We start from the raw sequence: 20,403 nt of genomic DNA on the forward strand, positions 1-20,403 counted from the left end.
TGCATTCTCAACTACCTTGTGGGAATAATAGCTGGGGTCTCTGCCTGAGGTCCCCAAGAGCCACCACATGTCAGGACTATCTGGTGGCCGTTTAATTCTTCCACTTTGACATTTAGATTCCTCGAAAGAAAAAGGGGGCATGGACTTAAGAAGGTGGGCCAGAGGGTGAGGCTGAGGGGCTATGGCGGACCCAAGGATGGTCATCTTCCCCTCTTCTGTCTTCTTTCAGCTGTTTCTTTTCTTCTTGCACTAGACTCTCCCACCCTCTCTGTCTCAATGAACACTTGGATCCCTCAGCAATAGAGGAGGGTATAATTGGAAAGTCTTGTATAGGACTGGGGGTCCCTGAGGCTAGGTGAGGGGTGTGTCTCCATATGCAGGAAGACTCAGAGCCCTTGAGAGTGAGGGCTTTGCATGTCAGGTATGGAATGACAGTCCTCCACCCACTGCACACAAAGCCCTGACAATGGGCCCGAGGACAAGGTGCATCACAGAAGGAGGTCAAAGCCATCTCCCACCTTTGTCCTCAGAGCAAGGACTCACAAACTAGAAGAAGGCAGTGCTGCAGGAGACACAGCAAGAGGTCAAAGTTGAACACAGCCTCAGATGCCTTGGTTTTCTCACATGCCCTCTAGGGTGTTTCTGTAGGATTGCCACTCAGGCATGTGGGTGCACATGTGTGTTTATGTATGTGGTGTGCCTGTTCCCAAGTGTCCAACACAGAATAGGCATGTGAGGGGGCGAAGGATGACACTCAGGATCTAGGGACCACGTGATCATTCTGGGCTGCAGTCAGGAACACCCCAATCTCTGGCAGCATATGCCATCCGTGCAGACTCCTGTCCACACCTCTCTTCCCTCCAGCTTGACTTCACGATGGTCTTTTCTCAGACGCACCAGATAAGGCCACACTGGCCAAGCTGTCTTGCCCTCTTGGAACCTTACTTCAGGCGTGATACATGATGCACTGGGATAGGAAGGGGGTGCAGCCACCTCTTCCCCTCTGCAGCATCCACTCTGGCTCTGGGCATGCATGGCCACTTGCAGAATCCTTAGCTAACCCTCCACACCCGTGGCTATCCATCCCACGGTGCTATCCTGTGCTCATTCTCAGAAGCTGATGATGGTCACTTGCCTCCTTATAGATCGAGTCCAGAAAGTCGTCCTCTAAAACAAGACGTGACAAAGAGAAGCCCGGGTGTAAGAGCTGTGGTGAGACCTTCAACTCCATCACCAAGAGGAGGTATCGCTGCAAGCTGTGTGGAGAGGTGAGCATGGGGCAGGAGGGAGGGAGTAGATCCTACGGGCCAGGTGGCCATTCACTGCGTCTTCACAGGTCCTCATAAGTGGGCCACAGGGTGCAGGGTGGAATGCACTTCTTGAGAGTACTGTGCACAGCTGGTGGGCTCTGCGAGCCATACAGCAGTCTTCCCTGCAAGGCTGCCTCTAGATCCTGTCAGCATTAGCCACTTTTCTCATTGCCATGACCTCCATACCTGACAGGAATCAATGTAATAGGAGAAGGCTTTATCTTCGCTCACAGTTTGAGGGTACACAGTCCACTGCGGCAGGAAAGCCATGGCAATTCAGCGCTATAGGGTACCTGGTCATGATGAATCTGCAGTCAGGAAAACAGGAAGTGGGGCTGGGCTATCAAATATCATGCCTTACCTGAGGGACTCACTTCCTCTAGCAGTGCTTTCTACAATCTTCCAAGACAGCACCAGCCAGCAAGTGTTCTCATATATGAGAGACACTTGTGGGGGACATTTCACATTTACCAAGGCACTGTCCCCTAGATGCAGATGCCCTGGAACATGAGACTGTCCCTCTGAAGTAAAAGTTACTCTCTGGGCAGCTCTGGTGCTGGCAACATTCCTTCTAGCTGAAAAAAAAAACAAAAAAACTATTAGCCCAGGAGCCTCAGTGCCCCAGCAGGGAGTGTGTGAGGTGTGGTCTCTGTCCTGTGATAGCGAGGGGACGATGTCTGCTTGTGTAAGGGGCCATGGAGGCAGGAGAAGGAGGGCTTGGCTGTGGTGGGAGTGCTTCAGTGGTGCAGAAGGTTTGGTGGGATCATGAAATAAGGGGCTACCACTGACTGGTGTCCCCAAAGTGTACCAGTTCCACCTCACTCAGCCCCAAAGTCCTTGCTCCTGAAAATGAGCAACTGAGTCATGGCTTAACATTGAACTTTAAAGTATTCTTGAAGAAGGAACTGATGCTTTAGGCATCTTTAGACATAGATATCAACGTTGCATCTGGGGGAGGGATTGAAGCAGGAGGAGATGGATATAAAGAAGCTATGTATCTCACAGAACTACTTGAAGCTCTTTGTTCCAAGGATATCAAGACTGTTGTTCTCTGATTTTACATTTTCATAAAATTTCACCAGGCTAGGGGGTGGGGGGAATGGAGGGATAACAGAATGAATCTTTGGTGGATGGACGATGGTGGTGATGGTGACGATGATGATGATGAGTCGGTGCTCTTAATCCCTGAGCCATTGCTGCAGCCTAATGTGCTTTTCTTGATGGCAGTGTTGTGGGTCTTCTTATGCAAGTGGGCTATGCTCTTTTCTTCTTATGCATAGGGCTTTTGAACTCTGAGCGGTCTAGGTAAGGCAAGCAGGCCCTGGGCACTCAAGGAGACTAAAGTCACTCCCTGCCCTCAGATGGGGCCTCCAGCATCCCAGGACAAGGATTTTTCCCCTCTCATCTGCTCAGGATGCATGGTCAAAGGTACCCTCTTGTCTCTCAGGTCATCTGTAGAAAGTGCTCAGAGTTCAAGGCAGAGAACAGTAAGCAGAGCCGCGTCTGCCGAGAGTGTTTCCTGGAAGAGCCCCTGGTCCCTCCAAGCCCCAGCTCTGAGACTCCCACTGAGCTCAAACAGAATGCAGAGGTGGGTGTCCCTGGTTCCTGGGACCAGGATGGACGCAGAGGACGTCTCAGGGTGGTCCACAGGCCTAGAATCAGGGCAAGATGCTTGGAGCATGTGCATGTGTAAAGACATCTCAGAGGCTAGTCAGCGCCTGGGAACCACTTAGACCTAGGAGTCAGCTGGAAACTTGTGTTGGTCCATTCTGGGTCTGACTGGAGGTGAAACTGCCCCAGATCTAGGCACTGAGATCCATGGAGGACCTTCTTCACCTTAGGGCAGACAGCTGTGTGTGTGTGTGTGCGCGCGCGCGTGTGTGTCTGTGCATGTATATATGTGTATATATGTGTGTGTGTTTGTCTGTGTGTGTGTCTGTCTGTATGTGTCTTATATGTGTGTGTGTGTCTGTCTGTATGTGTGTGAGCATATGTATGTGTGTCTGTGTATGTATATGTGTCTGTCTGTCTGTCTGTCTGTCTGTGTGTCTTGTATGTGTGTATGTACATATGTGTGTGTGTGTATCTGTCTGTGTTTGTCTGTGTGCTGTGTTAAAACTGCAGGGTCAGCTCCCCCTCCACCACTACTGCTTCTCCAGCCTTCCTTCTTAAAGGACACAGTCCCTTTTATAGAATAGTGGGACGTTTAAGAACAGGAAGCCTCCGTTTTGCAGGAAAACTACATTCTCCTTTATCTCCACTGCATGCATGTAGTTTGTTTTTTGTTTGCTTCTTTTTGATTTTTCGAGACAGGGTTTCTCTGTGTAGCTCTGGCTGTCCTGGAACTCACTTTGTAGACCAGGCTGGCTTCAAACTCAGAAATCCACCTGCCTCTGCCTCCTGAGTGCTGGGATTAAAGATGTGTGCCACCACGCCCAGCTTGCATGCATGTAGTTGTTGTCTCCTGGGAGTCTAATGTCAATCTCCCTCCCAAAGGTGCTGGGTGTCAGAAACTGCCAAAGCTCCTGCCACCCTGGCTGCTAGGTCTGCTTGGAACATCAAGGACCTAAGGCTGTGAAGGACTGAGGCTACAGTAGCCTCAATGGTGAGGCCCTGCTGGCCCCATCTGCTGACATGTCTCTGCCCTGCACTCTCAATCTTCAGGTGTATTCAGGGGGCCCTAAGGGTATAACAAAAGGCCTTGGAGGGTCACTGGATCTTGGGGGAACTACCTCCAACAGAATGTGTCAGAACAATGTTCCTGTTTCCATTGATAGCGCTAAGCCACATAAGGACAGAGAAGCAGGGTCTATAAGATGTGTATTTGAGGTGTGGATGTGCTCATGTGTGTGATGTGGAAAGTGTGTGTGTGTACATGTGTATGTGGTGAGTGGGGTAGTGTGGCGAAGACTGTAATGCTCTTGGTCCCTTCACCCTGTGACCCACATTTCTGTAACTGCTATTCAATTTCATCTATCTATCTATCTATCTATCTATCTATCTATCTATCTATCTATCTATCCATCCATCCACACACATATACATATACATATACATATACATATACATATACATATACATATACATATACATATACATATACATATACATATACATATACATATACATATACATATATTCTTGCTATGTAGCCTGAGATTTGCAATCCTCCTGACTCAGCTTCCTGAAAGCTGAGATTATAAACACATATCACCATGCCTTCCCCTTGATACTTTTACATTGTCCTAGCTTGGGAGGGAACAGCCCCAAACCCCACTTGAGAGCACATGCACTGTTTGAACATATTGGCCTCCAGTAACCCTTAGAACCCTAAAAATCTGGCCCTAGCCTGTATGCAGGCCTCAACTATGTCTCTGTGGTAGTCACCTCCTTCCAAGCATGGGCCCTGATCCAGCCCCAGCCTCTGCAGAGGACAAAGACATCACTACAGGTGAGACTACCCCTGACCTATTTTTTCTGTCTCCAGAAGCCTCCCTCTGTAGATCCTCGGCCCAGCCTGCTCTGCGGTACCCTGAATCTGTCAGACGATGGTACGGCCTGGAGTGAAGTGTGGGCAGCCATCCCTGAATCAGATCCTCAGGTGCTAGACCTGCTGGCAGGCAGCCAGGTAAGTGTCCCTGTCCTTGTTCATGCCCAGGGCTGTGAGAGGGGCTCTGCTACCATAGTGCAGAGCCTCAAGCTTGAAGTGCCCATAGTAGGTCTGGACCATTTCCTTGATCCCCTCCAGCCATGTGACCTGGCCTTCAACTTCTCCCAATGTCCAGAGCCACCCTGGACCCCATTCATGGGAGACAGGTTCCTGTAATGTGTGTAAGACAGCCAGAGTGAGACCAGGCATAGGCAGGGGCACAGAGGTTGGGCCCTCCTCCCACTCATAGTCATCCATTCACATCTTCCTTCATTCCTACATCTTAGGCAGATAGATGCATTTGGGCCCTGATGAGCCTTGCTTTTCCTCTCTCAACTCCTGTTGCTGAGTCCTAGGGTTATTTTGCCTCACCTACCCTGGCTCAGGGCTTCTGAGGTAAGCCATAGTTCAGAGGGAAAACACCTGGTGAGGTTTGTTGAAATGAAGAGAGCCTCTCCCAGCACCTACCTGAGAGAGCCTGTTGGGCAGCTTATTCTAGTGGCAGGCTGCCCTGTGTAAGGCTGGGCATGTTGGCCTGCTTGGGTGGCCACTGGCATGAGCTGGAGGCCCAACTGACCCTCTCTGTTTCCTGCAGGCTGGCCGACTGCTGTATAGCATCCCACTCTCTGGCTGTAATATAACGATGCCTGACCCTGAGGAGGGGCTGGAGGCAGGATGTGCCTGGAAGCTACATCAGGGCTCACAGACCTGGTGGCTGAGCGCCCCCTCCACAAAGCTGCAGCAGTGCTGGCTGAAAGCCCTGGGCACTGCCGCACATGGGGGCACAGCCGGAGACAGACCAGGGGCCTCCCAGCCCCAGACCCCAGCAGACACGGACACTCCATGAGCAGAGTCTCCTACTGTCTTTCCCACTACTGTATTTGGCCTGTGTTCTTTTCTGGGTGACCTTAGAAGTCGAGTGAAGGGATGAAGGACTCCTGTGACCACTGAGGATGGACCACATGGCCCAGAGAAGAGTAGCTATGGGTCCAAGATCACTCAGCAAGCCTTAGACAAGAGTTGGGCTTCTGGTTCCAGCGCCAGCATTGTGGTGAGAGCATGGAGAACGGCCACTACAAAGCAAATGTCACCCAAGCAGACTGAGTGATGACATCAGTCCTCAAAGGCATAAGGGCACTGTCCAGGGGTGATCATGCCCAACCTGGTGTGCTGTCACTCTGGGAAAGGCAGAGCTGTCTGTGGCCTGACCTGGCCATTGTCCATCTATCCACTGTGTGACCTGGGCCATGACCTGCTCCTCTGGGCTTCCCTTCTATATTGCCCTCTCCTGAAGCATTCCTTGTCTGCTATTCCTGCTGAGCCCATGTAGGGCAGGGAGCAAGGGCCTTCTTACTCCACCATTCCCAAACAAAGACACTCAGAGGCTGCGGGGAGGTCCACCCTCACCCCTGTGTGGCAGGTTTGTGAGGTTTCAGACTGGTCCCTCTGTGGGCAGGTGCCATGCTTATCTGCATAAATAAATGCTGGCTGCCTGCAAGTGAATGCAGCCTGGGCACCTCCAACCCCACTCTTTACCGGGCTCCCCTCAAGGCAGGTGGCTTGTGGAGGAACGTAGACGAAGGTGGCAAGATGGCACAGACCACACACTTGTCTTACAGAGCAGTTCTGCATCCCTGATACTGTAGGTAGTGGATGAGCAGCTAAGCTGGACAGGAAGGTGGGAGTGCTGTCACTCAAGATGTGGGGATGTGACAAAGGTCATGGGGCTCAGGAGGCTGTTTGCCTTGCAAGGAGTAGGAAATTTAGAGACCAGTGATGGAGTTCTGATCCTTGCTCTCTAGCATCAGCACAGCTCTGTTGTGGGGACAACTGGCAGATATAAGGGGCAATTACATGGTGGGGTGAGGAGGTGTAGAGCCAGAAATGGGTGCTAGTTATAGGTGACATTGGGACACACAGATGAGGTGGGGCCTCAAGTGAAATGGGGGCCTGGGTTGGGAGTCCTGGTAAGGAAGGATGATGGGGTAGAATTAAAGTGGTTTGGAGCAGAGGCGAGGTGGACAGAGTAGGGGTGAGTTGAATGTGGCAGGGGCTAGGTGGATGGGGGAAGGGTGAGGTCAGTGAGGTGAATGGGGCAGGCATGAAGTGGATGGGGCAGGGGAGAGGTGGATGAGGCAGGGGTGAGGTGGACCAGGAAGGGGTGAAGTGGATGGATCAGGGGTGAGGTGGAAGGGGAAGGGGTGAGGTGGATAAGATACAAGTAAGGTGAAATAAGGTGGATTGGGTGCAGGTAAGGTGTCAGAACACCAGAACACAGCTGATTCTGTACGAGAGCCCCCTGGACTAGGTGTGATCCACCTCAGGACCATCTGAGCGAGTGGTCCTTCTTCACCCTGAAGAAACTGAGCAAAACAAGTGGAATGATTCCACAGTGGGAGGAATGCATTGGGGGACTTCTAACTCCTACTCAAGTGAAGCCCTCACTCAGTTCTGAATGGGACAGTGTTGAGGGTGGCCCAGGTGACACAAGGAACAAAGGAGGGGCTTTGCTTGGCTAGGTGTGCTATGTGGTAGACACACTGGACAGGCACAAACCTTCAACCTCTTGCCACCTTTGCTTCTTCCTCCTGCTCATAGCGGTTCTGGCCCTTGCATTTCAAGGATTCCAAGTGCTCGTCCTCTGAAGAGTCAGAGCCTGAGGAGGTGCTTCTGTGTGTCCTTCCCCCTGGGGAGTGCCTCTGCCCATTCTGTCCCAGGATTCGGACTAGTCAGTTTGCAGCTTGGGGGCTTCTGATGCTACCTGAGCAGAAAGGTGCATAAGTGACTCTTCTTGTTGCTGTGACAAAGTCTTAGACAAAATCACCTTACGGAAGAACGAGTTTATTTGGCTCACAACTTGAGGGTATGATCCATCATGGTGAGGAAACCCTCGGATGCAGGAGAGCTGGCTGGATTCTGTCCACAGTCAGGAAGCAGGAGCGCTGGATGCTGGCTCTCCACCCACTTTCTCCGTTTTATTCATTCCAGGACCCTAAGCCATGGGATGCTCCTGTTCACATTCAGGGTGGGTTTTCTCTTCTCAATTAAACTTTTCTGGAAACACCCTAATGGCATGGCCAGAATTTTGTCTTCTTGTGATCGTGAATCCTACCAGGTTGACAATACCAACCATCTCAGTCCACCCCTTGTTAATTTGACACTCAAGCACGTCACTTTTAAATGGTAACATTCTGACCTTAGAAAGCCTCATGCTCATTTTATGCAGCAATATGCATTTAGTCCATCTCTAAAAATCTGCAAACCCTTCACAGATCCAATTCCCTCCGCCAAGACATAAGTGCAAGACTCTCTGCTGAGTCTCAGGCAATCTTTTAACTGTAAGCCCCTGTGAAATAAAGGAAAAAAAAAGAACAAAAACAAGTTACATACTTCTAATATCCAATGGTACAGAATAAGTGATCCTATTTCAAAGGTGAGGATTTGGACATGGGACAGAGACTCAACAGTTACTGCTCTTACAAAGGACCACAGTTCAGTTTCCAGCACCCATGACACAGAGCGCACAGTTGCCTGTAGTTTCAACTCCAGAGATCTAACGCCCTCTTTTGCCCTCTTCTAGGTACCTACATGAATCTGAACACACATATGCATGCACATGCACACGCACATACACAAACCGAGGATTAGAGGCACAACACAGTGAGATTGAACCAAAGCAAAAGTGTGTCCCAGGCAGATAAACACCAAGTCTTGATGCAGCACCTGGGCTTCGGGGGCATCATCTGGGCTCCAGAGCCTCGGGCAGGCCCTCTCCTGCACTTCTGCTTCCTGAAGCACATAGCCTGTCTTCATTCAGGTCCACTCCATACCTGCAGACTTCCCAAAGACACCTCTTACCGTTCTGGCATCTCCAATATCCTGGGGGGGGGGGTGCAATACTAGGCTCTAAGCTCACAGCTCCACACAATGGACTTTTCAAATCCAACCATATCACACGGTGTCTGGCCTCTGCTGCTTTCTAGGACTATAGTACAAGCCACACAAGCTGTGAGACTCTTGCATCTCGCATGCCTATAAAACCGGCACTAAGTTCTGCTTCCGGATCCAGATGTAGCCTGGCTTCCTTCTTCTGTCACCGCTGAAGTGTGCCAGGCTGAGGAAACGCTGCTCTAGATGGTTGTTTTCCAGCAGGAAAGCTCAGAAGTATTTACAACTCAGTGGTACTTACCACCCAGGCTCCCTCCTTTCAAATGGATCTGCAGTCTACAAGTGGGAGCCTTTCATAGGTGGAATCTTGAGTTGCCAGTACCTTGCCTGTTGTCCTGGTGGTGATCTGACGTTTCCCTTTAAGGGTGTTAAGTCTTTAACAACAACAACAGCTGCTTTCCCAGCAAGGCCTCGTGGGACTTTACACACCCTTACTCACTGAGCTGCACTTTTCATAGCTTGCTGCTCCCGTCTCTGAGAAGAGCCAACAGTGGCCGAGCCACGAGCCGACTGCTATTCTGTCTTGAAGTATCCTCCACCAAACCAGTTAGCTTATTATTACCTTTGAGTTCAGCCTCACTCAGGCTTTTGGGACATGGACAAAGCATGGTTGAAGATGAAATTCTTTGTCAGAATGTCACACACATGGCCTGTAGCCTGGTTGCCCATAGAGTCCTTACCTCTCTGAGACCTCATGAGCCAGGCCCTCCTCCATTTCTCTCATGGCCCATTAATCTCTATTTTCACAGAGAACTCTAGGGCTTTCCTCTCGCCCACCCCATTCCAAAGGTCTAAGAACCACCTGGTCAGGTTTAATCCAGCAATAGCTCTACTCCCCGGTATCAGTTTTCTGTATTGGTTACTTTTTTCTTTGTTCTAACAAAAAGAAAAGTGGATGGAAGAGATTTTGCTGGAGTTCACCTTGTGGGGTTATGGCCCTTCACAGGAGTCCGGGGAAGAAGGCATGGAAGCACGAGCTTGAGGCAGCTGGTCACTATGTATCCAGTCAGGAAGCAGGGGGTGAGAAATGCTGCTGCTAGCTCAGCTCCATTTTCCCTTTTTATTCAGTCCAGGACCCCAAGCCCTGAGATGGTGCCCTCCCTGCTAATTAACCCTCTCTGGAAATACTCTCATAGGTGTGAGCACGTTTGTCTTGGTGACTGCAAATCCTGTCAAAACGACAGTAAAGGACATCACAAAAGACTTCTACATCCAAGTGCGTAGGAAATGGGGTAAAACCTGGGAGAGGAGGGTCCCACACAGGGAAAAACCCAGCTGCTATGTCAGCACTCAGCTCACTGACTGATTCACCTGGCACACCATCCCCACTGTGCCCCAGCACTGGCTTCATCTCCACAGTCCCAGAGAAGAGAGGACAGCTTCAGAGACAGCTGGCCACCAACCCTCTCTGCCATCTGTATAGTCTTTGGAGTTTGGCAGTAAGCACCAATTACTCCAAGACCTCTCTTGATGCCTTTTAGCAACTAGTGGTGGCATTGGGTGTCCAAGGAAACAGAGGTGCTCACCTTTGTACTAGGCAGATCTCAGGAGTACGGCAGGAAAAGTCTGTGCCCAACCAGGAGTCATAGAGGTTGCTGCCTGCGCAGTGATCCCATGACTAGATCCTTCAGTGGCTACCTGGAACTGCCTTCCTTGCAGAGTTCCGCACAGGCATGGGTGAGGCCAGCTGTCCATGGGTGGGGTCTAAGCCTGTCCACCCTTCTCAATATTTCCAGACAGTCCTCCAACAGTGGATAGCTGCCAGCCCGCAACTCTTCTCCCATGGTCATCCATCATTATAGGTAGAGCATTCCTGGTGAGGAGAGAGAGAGAGAGCGAGAGCGAGCGAGAGAGAGAGAGAGAGAGAGAGAGAGAGAGAACCCACCCAGACCACAGGTTCCCTCTCCCAGACCAGAGCTCCACCTCTGGTTGCTGGGTGTCAGAATTCCAGAGCTACAGGTCTGGGTGAGACAGGTGGGATGCAGCCAGATCAGGGCAGACAGACTTTGAGAAAGCAGCAGCCTCCACCAACATCCTACACATTCCAGACCACTAATGCCAAGCCTCTTTAGCCTGCCCAGCCCATGAATGTCTGAGTTGGGTGCCTGCTCTCAGGTAGGAGCTCTGACACCCTCCTGCAATCCCCAGGAAACCTACCTCTTAGCCACCCATGGTATGGTCCCACAGCAACACTGGGTCACCTCCAAACCTATCAGTTTGCTTTTGGAGCTAAAGGACCTAAACACTTCTCCCTGCTGGGCTATAGGAAGCACATACCCAGATGTTGCCTTGGGTAGAAGCATCCCCAGATGTCTCAGAATGGTACCCACCTTGTCTGCCATCTTTGTTCCCTCTGTGCTTTATTTCCCTGCTTGCCAAGCCAAGATATGCTGGCTAGGGATTGGACTCTGCCATCTCTGACCAGCTGGGGCAAGATGCAGGACAACAAGAGACTGTGCCACCAGGTGACATGGGACAACAGGAGACTGTCCGAACAGGTCTCAGGAACATGGATCATCTCAGAGAAGAAATGGGGGCTGCACCCCTGAGTTCTGGGAAAAAAGGTATGCTAAGAAGTAGGTGTTCTACTCTTCATCCATTACATGGGTAGGAGTAGCAAGAACCCAGTTCCTTTAATACCAGGGATTGGCTCAGAGTGGCCATGTGACTCAAGATGGAGGGTCCTATGACCATGAGAGGAGCAAGCCACCCAAGCGTTTAGACCTTCTTGGAACCAGAAGGAAGATGTTCTCATGGAGGCTGATTTCTGATTTCGCCTCAGGCAGAGACATCAGAACATTGATTTCCTATTAGATCAGACCTTCTACAAAGAACTGACCTGTCCCACACAGCAGCTGCCGACAGGGACCAGCAATGTCTGTTAGAATCTCTTGTCTTGCTCACATTTCCTGCATTCACAAACCAGGCTCACAGCACTCTGGTGAAATATGAGACCCTTTCTATCCTGCCAGGGCCATACCTGCCCTACAGGAAGCTCAGTTTTCAGGGCCCTGACAACCCATACAAATACTACACCCTCTTCCTTCAAGAGTCTCCAATCCAAAAGGGAGCCTGGCTTTCCCTTTCTTTATCAAAACTCAAAGATGTTAATCATTGCCCCTTTTGAAGAAAAGGAAGTCCTATCTTCAAAGGACAATAGAAAACTACTAACAGCAGCAAAGCCCACCCATTTCTAGGGGAGACAGTTTTTTTTATCTCAAAGCAGCCCACCTCTTAGGGAGCAACATGACGTGTGTCTTCGCAGAGTCTCACTGGAAGCAGCGTCTGTCTTTCCTCTCTCACAGAGGATGACCCTGCTGCTCTCTGGAACAGACTCTGCAACACAGGTTCAGGCTCAAGGAATTTATTTGGACTGCAGTCAAGGGAGGTGACAAGCAAGACAACGAGGACAAATGCTGATACAGGGTGTATTATGTAAAGTATTGATGGTGCCCCTGATCCCTGTCATCCCAGAACCTCAGATGAGGTCATTGCTGTGATTTGTGAGGGGCTTCATCGAGATCCAGGACACTTGGGGATACTTTGACCAAAGTGGCAAAAAGACGAAGTTTATTACAGAGCCCAGATCCTAGCATATCTCATAGGACCAGCAGGACAAAGAACATTTGAGACCTGTATCTTTGCTGGGGCTCACAGGGCTGCTGAGGTGAGTCTCCTGAAACACTAGCTGGGCTCACCTGAAGATGACATAGGGCTGAGGGCCAGGGGCTTGAGTTCCATTTGTGTCTTCTTTCCCTTCTGAGACAAAGGAATGACTAAGGCAACTTAAAAAGAGAAAGGGTTTGCTTTGACACAGGATCTGAGGGTGTGACCTGTCATAGCAGGGAAGTCATGGCAGCCGTGATGGATGTTGGCGCTCAGGCCACATTCTTCTTTTCATTGAGTTCAGCATCCCAGGCCTTGGGCTGGTGTTTTTCTCATTTGAGGTGGGTCTTTCCTGTTCTGAAAACTCCTGCACAGACACATTCAGAGTGGTCTCAACGGTGACTCTTTATCTAGTCAATGATAGGGACAAGGGACCATCATAGCTGTCAGGGCCTCAGAGTCAGAGGCAAAAGGCTCAAGGTCTAAAGGAGGAACTGAGGAAGGATACCTCGAGAGATGCAGGTCCCACTGTATGAGCCTGAGACAGGCATGCATGAGAGGCTGGACTGTAGCACAGTGCTTGCTGCATAAACCACAAGCCAAGGACTATTGAGGGTTCTCAGAATCAACAGAAACTGGGGAGACCCAGGTAGAACCATTCCCCAAAGTTTTCAGAGTGTGACCAAGCAGAAACCTCTGTTTTAGACAGGTAGCGCTAAGCTGGCAGTTCTCAACCTATCGGTCACGACGCCTTTGCAAGTCAAACGACTCGATCGGAGGGGTCACCTAAGACCATCATAAAGCACAGATGTTTACATTACGGTTCCCACCTATGAGGTAGCAGCAACATAACTTTGCGATTGGGGTAACGACAGCGTGAGGCACCGCATGAGGGTCACAGCGTTAGGAAGGTTGAGAACCACTGTTCTAAGTGCATAGAGTAAGCACGTGTGAGCCTAGGCTGTCAAGTTTGGTACCCTGCACAGAAGGGTTACAAAAGGCTGCTGCTGATTGTGTGATAGGTACAAATGTCGGGGTGGGGAAGGAGGAGAGATTGGGGGGGGTTGCTGTCACAGGTGCTGGAGAGTGTGCAGGTAGCTTGGGAGTTGGATATCGTTGGAGGCTAGGAGAGTTTTGAGGGATGCTATAATGCGGAAATCATTAACTGCCCCAAAAGCTCACTTATTGAAGGTTCTTTTTTTTTGTTTTGTTTTGTTTTGTTTTTTTGAGACAGGGTTTCTCTGTATAGCCCTGGCTGTCCTGGAACTCACTCTGTAGACCAGGCTGGCTTCGAACTCAGAAATCTACCTGCCTCTGCCTCACAAATGCTGGGATTAAAGGCATGCGCCACCACCGCCTGACAATTTGTGTGCTTCTTTAGAGCAAAGCAAAATGCACTAATACTAGCGCCTTAGAGAATCCTAGAGCTACGCACGGCTTTAATGTGGCTTGATCTACAAGTTCTGCATAAGTCTCTGGTATGTGAATATTTAGTCCCCAGTTGGTGGCTGTTTGTGGAGGATTAAGAAGCGCCTTAGTTAGGGTTTCCATTGCTGTGAAGAGACACAGAAACCAAAGCAATTGCTATAAAGGACAACATTTAACTGGGGCTGGCTTACAGGTTCAGAGGTTCAGTCCATTATCACCGTGTGGGAAGCATGGCAGCATCCAGGTAGATGTGGCCATGGAGAAGAAGCTGAGAGTTCCACTTATTGTTCCAAAAGCAAACAGGAGAATACTGGCATCCTGAGGCAGCGAGGAGGAAGCTCTCTCAAAGTCCAGCCCCACGATGACACACTTCTTCCAACAAGGCAACACCTCCTAATAGTGCCACTCCTCAGGCCAAGAGGTGGTGTGTATGTAGCCTTGCTGCTGGAAGTGTGTCACTTTGAGATTTCTAAAGACATTCCTATTCCCATTGTCCCTCTCCAGCTCGTGGATCAAGATGTGAGCGCTCAGTTGCTGCTGCCACTTCTGCCTTTGCACCACCATCATGGACTCAACTACAAGCCCAAGGAGACGCTTCCTTTTATAAGTTGCCCTGGTCAGGGTATTTTGTCACCATGACAGAACAACATGTTAGAGACTTAATGACAGTGTTAACAGTGTCGAGGTGATACCTTAAATTCTACTATTCAGGAGGCAGAGTTGAAGTAAGCCCCTCCCCTTCTGCTGTGTGATTTCTTAACTACTTTTCAAAGCAAGCAGAAGGTCCCTGTCAGACCCAAGCATCTAAGTATGTTCTAGCTCCGGAACCATGAGAATGTCATCACTGTTTATAAATTACCTGGCTTGTGTTATTCTGTTATAGTAACACTAAATGGATTAAGACTCATACAAATTGCCAAAATTACTTTTGAGAGTGTTCAATATCCCTAAGCCATCAGGAAAATTAACTACTCCGAGATACCTCCTCACACTAACTAGAATGGTCATCATCAATAAATCTGACACAAATGTTGGAGAGGATTTGGAGAGAAATTAATTTTTATTCACTGCTGATAAGGTGCTAATTAGTACATCTATGGTGTTAATCAGTTTGGAGATTTCTCAAAACATTAAAAAGTGAACTAGCATAAAATCCAGCGATTCCACTCCTGAGCATATACCCAGGAAACTCCATACCTTATCATAGGGATATTTGCACCTCATGTGTATTGCAAACAGTTGGAATCAACCTGGCTGTCCATCAAAAGATTGACATATAATGATAATCTGTTAATGAATGAAAAGAAGAAATAAAAAGGATAGCAAGGACATGACTGCTCCTAGATATGGTGGAGGGAAAAGGTTATTGTAGCTATATGGGAGAGCACAGCCAGAGGCAGGCACATCTGGGAGAGTCCAGAGCGGTCATGACCAGACTGAGCAAGGCCAAATGTAGAGGTGGGGAGGGGAAGGGAGAGGGGAACCAGCAGCCAGGCATTCCAAAGGTATCAAAAGAATAGAGGGAAAGGACCAAGTAACCAAAACGGTTGATTATATAGGGAAGAGAAGCTAGTGGGGAAAGCAGCCCAGACCCTGCGCTGGAGAGTTTAGGGTGAGAGGCATGGTATGCCAGCCAGGAGGGCCCAGGAACAGGGACTGAGGGATGTAGAAGAACCAGGCAGCAGGGTTCACTTTGAGATGTTAAATAGGGACCTCAGCCATTTATCCTGGGTTTGAAAGTAGTTAAGGTACTACTTATAAAACGGTGGAATCCTATTCAGCTGTAATAAAAACGAAATCACATTTTTTTTTCAGGAAAAGGGGCTGATGTATTAACCATGGTTACACAATTTCAGAAGAAAAACGTGTGTTCTCCTTCATACGCAGAACCTAGCCAATATGAGTGTATGTAAACAAATGTACATGTAGGTCCGGTACAACATGAAGAAAAGAGAACAAGAAAGGCAAGGCATTAGAGGTGAGGAGGGACTACTGTGGATAAGAGAAACGACATTTGCTTTCATGGAAGGTAGGTATATAAAATAATATTCAATACTGAAAGTCTAAAATCCAGTGCAATGCTACAGAGCTTCAGAATTGGCTGGTCTAACTGTATAGAAACTTGTTGAGTTGAGTCTTTGAGTCTGGGTAATTTTAAAATGTGCTTTTTCCCCCTACTTTTAAATAATTATGTGTAAGTTTTTTTTAAGGCTTAAAAAGTGATCCTGGTAGAAATGTGGGCATTTATTTTAAGGTTTTGCTGGTGACTCAGAAAAGAGAAGTAGAGAAAGCTCTTGGCTACACTGGCTTTGAAGAGAACGTTAGCAGAAATGCTGAGATGCTCGGCGCCTGCAGCGTCCTAGCAGGGATGTAACGGCACGGATAGCAGCGAAGGGGCTTTTCTAGAGTGGTGGAAAGCCGGGATGAGGTGTCTTACAGTGTAGGTGGAAGGGAGAACCCATCAGCAGTGATGTTGGACATGACCCAAGGAAAGCTTGCTTCAGGCAGGGCGTGGATGATTCGGCCAAGGTTCTCCTGGGTACTTGTAGTAATCACTGAGCAGTGATGTGGGGCAAAACTTCATGGGGAGATACAACACACACATCTACTCACCCCAGATAGCAAGCCTGTGACAGACCAAAAAATATAGATACCACTAAAGGCCAACATAGTAAACCAATGAGTTTTATTGAGGTGAGAGGTTACTTATAGGAGCAGAAATGACTCAAAGTCAGCTGCATCACCAAAGGCCACCCCAGCATGGGTGACAGCTCACAAAGCTGGGAACCTGGAGCTCACTGCAGGGGCTTCAATAGGTTGGAGAGGGTCCTTTTCAAGCAACACTGATCTAAACTTCTTCCAAGCCTCTCTGCTGGTGCCTGCTTCTTCCAGGTAGCTGGTCTCCTTTGCAGGCTACCTTCCTCTCATTTGAGAAGGACTCTCAACTTTCATTGCTTACTCTGGGAGGGAGGGACTTAGTGAATCTGGTCAGTTTCACGGACTTCCTGAAGCTATTTTGAGTTGTTTACCCACTTGAAGAGCTTCCCTCCAAGGATGAAATGAGTCAATCTCAGAAGAAACTGTTACGCAAGAGAAGAGAGAGGCTTTGAAGTAAGGGGTGGTTGGGCATGACTGTATCCTGTCCAGCTTGCTAATATTAGGAAAAGTATTGTTGAGAGTGTTTGACTGGGCAGTATTGGCTCCTCACTTTAATCCCAGCAGGCAGGAGACAGAGGCAGGTGGATCTCAGTGAGTTTGAGGCCAGCCTAGTCTACAGAGTGTGTTCAGGACAACCAGGGCTACAGAGAAAAACCCTTGGGGGTGTGAGGAAAGAAACAAAGTACAGAGAAAAACCCTTGGGGGTGTGAGGAAAGAAACAAAGTAAAGAGGAAAAAAAAACCCCACAATGTTTAAAGTGTTGCTGGGCATTATTTATTGAATAAATTGGGATGTGGTCCATGGGTAATGGTTCATCTCAGATCTGAAAACAGAGAGGGGATCCAGAAATACCTGGGGGTGGAAGCTCTTGCCAGATGGTACCCACGAGCTACTCAGGACACTTACAGGTTTTCTGAGATCATCACACCAGGAGAAACATGGATAGTGTGGACTGGAAGGCATAGATGGGTGAAGTGAAAGATCCAGACCTTGGAGGGCTACAAGACAAGCTGGAGAAAGCAGGCTCATGGCTGCTCCCAAGGCTCCAATGAGCAGAGTCTTAGTGTGGGCTCAGGAGGCAGAGCATCAAGCCACAGGGGATTATATTTTAAGTTCCTAATAGAATTTGCTAATGGGAATCAGATTTGCTTTGGAGCAAATCACCTCTCCAAACACCCAAGATAATTAATGTAGGAAGAGTAAAACGTTATTTCGGAGGATCTGAAATGAACTGTGTTGTTCAGGGCTGACACTCACCTGTGCTTCAGGCCTCAGTACAGTGGGAAATCTTTAAGCAACTTTCAGGAGGCAGAGCCTCACTACTTAGAGGATAGTGGTACACTTTCCCCCACAGGCCCTAGCCTGGAGGAGTCAAAAATCCCTCCCCTTCTAGGGGAGGGACTTATAGGCCCCTCCCTTCACTGGGATACATTGTCTTCTGTGGTGTTACTATTAGTAGTCCTTTGCCTATGCTCCTGTTATGAAACTCACTGGTCCACAACAAAGAAAACAAAAAAGAATCCTTACACTAAGTTGGCTAGCCACAAACTATCCGTTTCACTGAGACTTGGAGAAAGAGACAGGAGCCCCCAAAGGAGTGGAGCCTTACCCAGGGCCCCAAAAAGCCAGGCCCAGCCCAGAGAGAGTCAGAATTAAAACACAGGAACCCCACAGTTGCTAAGAACTAAGCAGCTGCTGTGGGTCTAGCATGTGTGAGGGCATCATGGGGGAGGGAGGGCAGGACCGTCATGCTTGTCTGGAGACAACCAGGCCCTAGAGGCCAGCCCTTCTCAGTACGTGGGTGCTAGGTATCAAAGAAGCTTAACAGGCCCCTGAGTATTAAGCCTCTGGTGACCCTTGAGCTACCAGGTCACCTTCTTACCTCCCAGCTTATCTGGGAGCAGCCTCCAGCGAATGAAAACCCAAGGCTGCCTCTGGAAAGCTGTGCTTAGGCGGAAACTCTTCAGGTCGCTATAATGAGGCTAATCCTTACAGTCAAGTGACCTTGGACCAGACAGACCCCTCTCTCAGCCTTGCTTTCCCTGTCTGTAGAATGAGTGCCATCTCATAGCTTGCTTGCTTCCTTCCCTCCCAGTTTTTGTTTTGTTTTGTTTCTGGCTTTAGTGTTGGTTTTGGTTTTTGAGACAAGGTCTCCAGTACAGGCTGGTCTAGATAGAACTTCTGATGCTCTTGGCTCCACCTCCCAAGTGTTAGTCACAGGCACAGATCACCATGATCAACTAGCCTACATCTTCTCTGACAAGTACAGAGCACAGTGGCTTTGGGGATGTTTGAGATTGTTTATGAGTACGACGCTTTGAGAAATATCTGTTATGGAGAACTGGAGAGGTGGGTCAGCAATTAAGTGCACTTGCTGCTCACTTGCAGACACCCAGAGTCTGGTTCCCACCATGCACATCAGACAGCTCACAACTGCCAGTAACACCAGCTTTCCCAGGGTCTGCGGCTGCCTTCTGCTTTCTCTACAGACTTTCTCACTTCTTCCCTCCTCCTCCTCCTCCTTCTTCTCCTCCTCCTTCTCCTCTTCCTCCTCCTCCTTCTCCTCCTCCTCTTCCTCCTCCTCCTCTTCCTCCTTCTCTTCTTCCTCCTCACATATTTGTTTCCTGGTTTTAAGATTTTAATTTAGCACTCTCACGCGAGTGTGCCTGTGCATGTGCGTGTGCGTGTGCGTGTGTGTGTGTGTGTGAAGGCAGAAGATTACTCCGTGGTTCTCTCTTTCCACATACAGGTTGCCAGGCCTACAGAGCAAGCACCTTTACCCCCGGGCCATCTTGCTGGCCCTATTTTCTGCTTTCTGATTAGACAATACACTTACTCATTGTAGCAAAGTCAGAAAATACAGGAATGAGAGTAGAAAGTCCAGAATAAAGAATGCCTGTAACCTCACTGCCCAGTGGCAGTCAGGCGTGAGGGGGAGGAGTCAGCTTCCTGACAGACAGTCTTCCCTGTGCCCTGTTGTATCCTTGGCTCTTGAACTGGCCTGGCAGGTGTTGGGTGCTCAGTAGTCACCCCCGCCCCCAGCACACACACACACACACACACACACACACACACACCCTCAAAGGGTTCCCAAGCCATCATTTCTGAACCTGAGGTGGGTGCTAGTTGTTGTTGAGCTGACTCACCCTGGATGGTAGGACTGCAAAGTGGTCAGAACCCAGGCATATAACCAACTCCTCTCCTCCCCTCTAACCTACCATCAGGAAGTTAATCCAATACAGGGTTTCTCTGTAGTCCTGGCTGTCCTAGCACTCACTTTGTAGACCAGGCTGGCCTCAAACTCAGAAATCTGCCTGCCTCTGCCTCCCAAGTGCTGGGATTAAAGGCGTGTGCCACCACCAGCTCTTATCTGAACCTTTTACCCATCAACAATGGAATGTTAGGGCTTGAGTCATTGTGAAAGGTTTTGGGGGTGAAATTTTCATTTTTTTTTCTATTGAGTAGAGACTAAAGAACCAAGAAAACAAGAGCTGAAAGGATAGCTCAGCAGTTAGGAGCACCTGCTGTTCTTGCAATGTGATCTGAGTTTGGTTCCCAGCACCCACATGGTGATACACAGCCAACCACTGGCAAGCAGAAGGTGCAGTACATGCAGGCCAACCGTTCATGCATAAAAGTAAAATAAATCTAAAGAAAAAAAGGATGCTCCCTGGAGACTTTGAAGAGCTCTGGCCCCACCTCCTGTATGATGAGATAACGTGGATCCGTTGTTCTGTGGAGTTCTATCTGTAGTGCTTTGTTCTGTAAGCCTAGGAAACATCCCCACCCTAAATAACCTGTCAG

At 49.1% G+C, this 20,403-nt stretch overlaps 1 protein-coding gene across 2 annotated transcripts in view; it reads left to right on the top strand.

The window, feature by feature from the left end:
- The window catches only part of Fgd3 (FYVE, RhoGEF and PH domain containing 3), a 46,456-nt gene extending 39,471 nt beyond the window's left edge, over positions 1-6,985 (top strand). For both annotated transcript variants that reach the window (XM_029468654.2, XM_021180574.3), the window contains exons 15-18: positions 1,146-1,268; positions 2,758-2,898; positions 4,798-4,938; positions 5,555-6,985. In XM_029468654.2, coding sequence (XP_029324514.1) covers positions 1,146-1,268; positions 2,758-2,898; positions 4,798-4,938; positions 5,555-5,806 — 657 coding nt within the window. In that variant the 3' untranslated portion in view covers positions 5,807-6,985. The remainder of the gene's footprint in view (positions 1-1,145; positions 1,269-2,757; positions 2,899-4,797; positions 4,939-5,554) is intronic.
- Positions 6,986-20,403: the final 13,418 nt, after the last annotated feature.

Source organism: Mus caroli, unplaced genomic scaffold, assembly GCF_978045245.1.
Source record: "Mus caroli unplaced genomic scaffold, Mus_caroli_1 scaffold_15, whole genome shotgun sequence".
Lineage (NCBI taxonomy): Eukaryota > Metazoa > Chordata > Mammalia > Rodentia > Muridae > Mus > Mus caroli.